The following is a 4,020-nucleotide window of genomic DNA, read 5'->3' as shown; positions in this document are numbered from 1 at the left end:
TGAAAATTGATGGCTTTTACAAAAGTAACCAGTTGAATTTTCGGTCAGTCAGTGAGAGTCACACACAGACTTTAGGGACAATGATTTTCTTGTTAAAGTATTATATAAACTACGGGAGCAGCACTCTTGTACAGTCTCCGCTTTACTTTTTACTTCCTTTACTTCACGTCATTTGGAGTTTTTTGTTTGTTTGTTTGTTTGTTTGTTTGTTTGTTTGTTTTTTTAACCACTGTTGTACATAAAAATGTTTGCACTGTCTCAAAGTACACTGTGTGCCTGTGGCGCTGTTACTTCAACTATGTTCTTTATTTATTAGACTACCTTTTTCCCTTTATCCTGCTTCTGTAACCATCGAGGAAAAAACCCCACGGAATTAAAGATAAACTACATCACCCAGAAGTCAACGTGAACCCGCGCATGCTCACTTTGAGTCGGCTCACGACGCCGATTTTGTTGTGGCTTACAGCACGTCTGTCTGGTCTGAAAGCGCAAGTAAATATATGTTGCAGTGATGTAGCGAACAGGAGGAGGACTTTACCCTGCTGTGATTGGCTACAGTCAGCTAATGTTCCACTCTTCCGGCCTTTACGATTGATTTTTAAACCGCTGCTAGCAGCTAAGCTAGCCAACGAGCTAGCAAAACAAGCCGCAGCGAACCTGCGATGCCCTGCTGTTTGTCCCTCTCGTCTCGGCCCGCTGCCCTTCGACTCCACCAACACAGCCAGCCACAGTATTGCGTGCGGTGTTGAGCAAACCCCTGTCCTCCTCATTCTCCTTATGCTGTTGTTGCTGCCGGACGTCCAGCTACGATGTGGCAGAGTGTCGGGCTCACAGTGCTGGTCATTGTGGCCGCACTCATCTGTGCGCTGCTCTTCATGCTGTTTGGTAAGTTTATATGAGAAAACCTTCGTTAGTCACGTATGTAAATCTCTTAATTGGTGTCCCAACGTTATGTTAAAGGGTCTGGTGTTTTGTTGGTGGTCATTCTCGGTGGCTAACTTGGCTAACAAAGGGCTATAGCAGCTGGGTGTAAAGTAAGAGACTCTCATAATGAAAAGTCTCCTTTAAAAAAGGCAGAACTACTCCTTTAAAGTCTCCCTGCGTGCCTTTCTATTTTTATCTACTGCCTCCTTCGCTTTACTAACTGTGGCTCATATGATCTGCAGACTACAGGGAACTACAGGGAAGAAAAATGCTGTTTGCCTCATTCTGGATTTTCTTATTTAGCTCACACTCACTTTTATGTGTGTTTACCTTAAACTTAAACTCATGTGCCTACTACTGCAGCCTTTAACTCGTCAAATGTTAAATTAATCAACGACTATTCTGATAATGAATCGCTTTTAAAGAAAAAAACTGTAAAATTATTTCAGTAAGTGTGAATTTTCTCTTGTTTCTTGTCTCCTCTGTGAGTTAAGAAAGGCCAAGAAGTGCCTTCAACTGCCGAAAAATGCATAAAAAGCACATGTATATGAAGTAGGCTGAATCTGATTTTCAGGAGTTTGCAGACTTTGCCTTACATTAAAGTTTTAAAAGCTGTTTTTTCACCTGCTGCTAAAAAGCCCTGCAGAGTTTTAATTCAGGATCCTTTGAAGAACATATTGCTCTGTCTGCTCCTTTAGTAAACGCTACACCACTCGCCTCCTTTTAATTGTACAATAGAAGTTTGAAAAAAGGCTTTTGTGTGTTTGAGTTAAAAATTTTTACTCTCAGGCATCCCCACTCAGGTGACCCCTCACACGTTGGGGTGAGGCAAGGTCTCAGAGTGGGTAATGTCCCCCGGCTTTTTTTCACACCTAGGAAATGTGATGAGGCACGTGATTAATAGTGGGTCAACAGCCCTCTTAAGGGACAACCCCCACTGGAGTATAAATACCTGGGACTCTCCACCATTTGGTTTTACAACTGAAGAAGCCTCTCAGATGAGAGGCGACACCCCATCACGAAACTTCAAGATATTCAAGGAAGCTTTTATTGTCATTCGCATCATGGGGTGGAACGAAATTATGTACAGACGGTCCCGGAGCGAAAAGAAACAGGATAATGAAGAAACAGTCCAGTCGCTTTCTTTCCAAACTCCTTAGGATTACTATGACCTGAATGACTGAGGACCTATACATACTTGCTACAACAGTTAGTTTTTAGGACTGTTTTTTTTCATACACTGTCAGCCCTTTTTCTTAGGTAAACCTTGCTAAATTAAGCGGAACCAACCTTTGCATTTAGAGCTGCCTTAATTTCTCGTATCTGACTTGAAATTGTCAGAGAACTGCTACAGATTTGCAGATTTGACGTCCACAACGTGAATCCTCCGTTTCATCACATCAAGGAGCTCTGTTGGCTTTAGATCTGGTGACTGTGGCATTTATGTAAGGCTCAGTTGGTATTAAAGAGCCCAAAGTGTGTCAGTGAAATCTCCCCACACATAATGTGTAGTTCTCAAACCATGTGTCAGTGTGTAAAGGCATATGATAGGCTCATTAGATATTTGCATTTACACTTTTTTTCTTTTACCTCTCAGGTTGGTATGTAGTCTGGCAGCTCTTCCTGTCCAAGTTCAAGTTCCTGCGTGAGCTTGTCGGTGATGCCGGCACCCCGCAGGCTGAAAGTCAACCGTCCGAACCCAAGAGCGAACGTACAGCCGGCGCCCCGGCGCGAAATCGACCCCGGAGTGCACGCCAAAGAGTCGCCTTTCCAGAAAGCGCCTCGTAGAACATCCAGACGACTGCTGCTTTTCCTCCACATCTTCACATGAAACCTGTATGCGATCATCAGATATTTCCCGCTCACCTGACACTACACAAGGACCTCGTGGATACTCGCTAGTCATCCCTCCACCTCCTCGCTCTCACAGGACACTTTATACTGACCAGGCAGATCTCCTGGCTTCAAAGGGAAAAGCCATCGACGTACATAACTGTCCATTTCTTTATGTAACCTGTTTGTATGCTTGAAGAAGCAGCAACATCATGGTCCTCTGGTTATCTGTAGTAGTGATGCTGTTTCCTGCCACCGGTGTGGAGTGTTTTGATTGTGTATTTTTTAGCAGAAGAACGCACTACTTTGAAGAAAGTAGGCAGAGAACTTTTTAAAGAAGAACAGGAGAAAAAAAACTGAACAGAGATTTGTGCAACTGACAGCTTTCTTTATAACATGACGTGCAATGAAAGGAATGTCTTTGCTGAGTGTACAGTGAACGTATTATGGACTTGCAGTAGCATCCATGAGGTAGAAGCGGTTTCACCCAGTAGATAATGCCCAAAGCCTCTGAGGAAGTTAACGAATGATGAGGCTTCATTCCAGCTGTGTAAAATGTGACCTTTATTTCTTCTATCATCTTCTTTTATACTTGAAGAGGCAGGAGAAAGTTTCGAGGAAATGATGTTGAAGAGCAGAGTAGTTAGCAGAAAACCTGCCTGAGTGATGTCTGAACCTCCCCGCCCAGATCCCCGTGCCTCTGTCTGTATTAGTGCCTGTCTAGATGGCATCCACTCTTAATCGATGGCCTCCTTTTCGTATTAAGTAGCTTCATGTCCGCTTCAGGGCAGATCAAAGCTGACCAGGGCCTAGTAGATATTTATGTAATACAATTCTCCTACATGTAATCCTTGCACCTTTTTACGAGCAGTCATTTTTTCTTCTTCTGTGTAGCTTCAAATAAATAATGCCATAAATATATGTGGAGCTCTTCCCTGTTTGCCTCTTTTCTTTGGAAATGTTGCTTATTTAGAGTTCAAACTTCTAATGAGCTTTGACAGAAAGTTCTCAGTGAAATAAATACACACTACACAAAATATCTGATTCTGGAAACATGGATGACCAATGCATTTAAAAAAAAAAAAAAAAAGATTCGTAATCATTAATTCCTTTCCTCGTGAAGTAGGTGTAAACTCGTTTCTGTTTTCTGAGCACAGTGGTTTCTGTCATGCATCAGAAGTTAATGCGGATGATCAGCTTACTAGCCTTGGAAAAATCTAGAACCTATTCTAATCATCACACTGTCTTTATTTATATATACAC

The 4,020-nt window shown here is 42.4% G+C and overlaps 1 protein-coding gene across 1 annotated transcript; it reads left to right on the top strand.

Annotated features, from left to right (window-relative positions):
- Window positions 1-410: 410 nt before the first annotated feature.
- smim13 (small integral membrane protein 13) lies at window positions 411-3,678 on the top strand. The gene is made up of 2 exons (XM_004548889.2): window positions 411-885; window positions 2,522-3,678. Exons 1-2 carry the CDS (start codon window positions 810-812, stop codon window positions 2,710-2,712), a joined length of 267 nt encoding a protein of 88 aa, XP_004548946.1. The 5' UTR covers window positions 411-809; the 3' UTR covers window positions 2,713-3,678.
- The last annotated feature ends 342 nt before the right edge of the window (window positions 3,679-4,020 follow it).

The sequence above is a fragment of the Maylandia zebra genome, linkage group LG22 (genome assembly GCF_041146795.1).
Source record: "Maylandia zebra isolate NMK-2024a linkage group LG22, Mzebra_GT3a, whole genome shotgun sequence".
Classification (NCBI taxonomy): domain Eukaryota; kingdom Metazoa; phylum Chordata; class Actinopteri; order Cichliformes; family Cichlidae; genus Maylandia; species Maylandia zebra.
The sequence above is the reverse complement of the archived record's forward strand: the minus strand, read 5'-3'. Positions and strand labels throughout refer to the sequence as shown.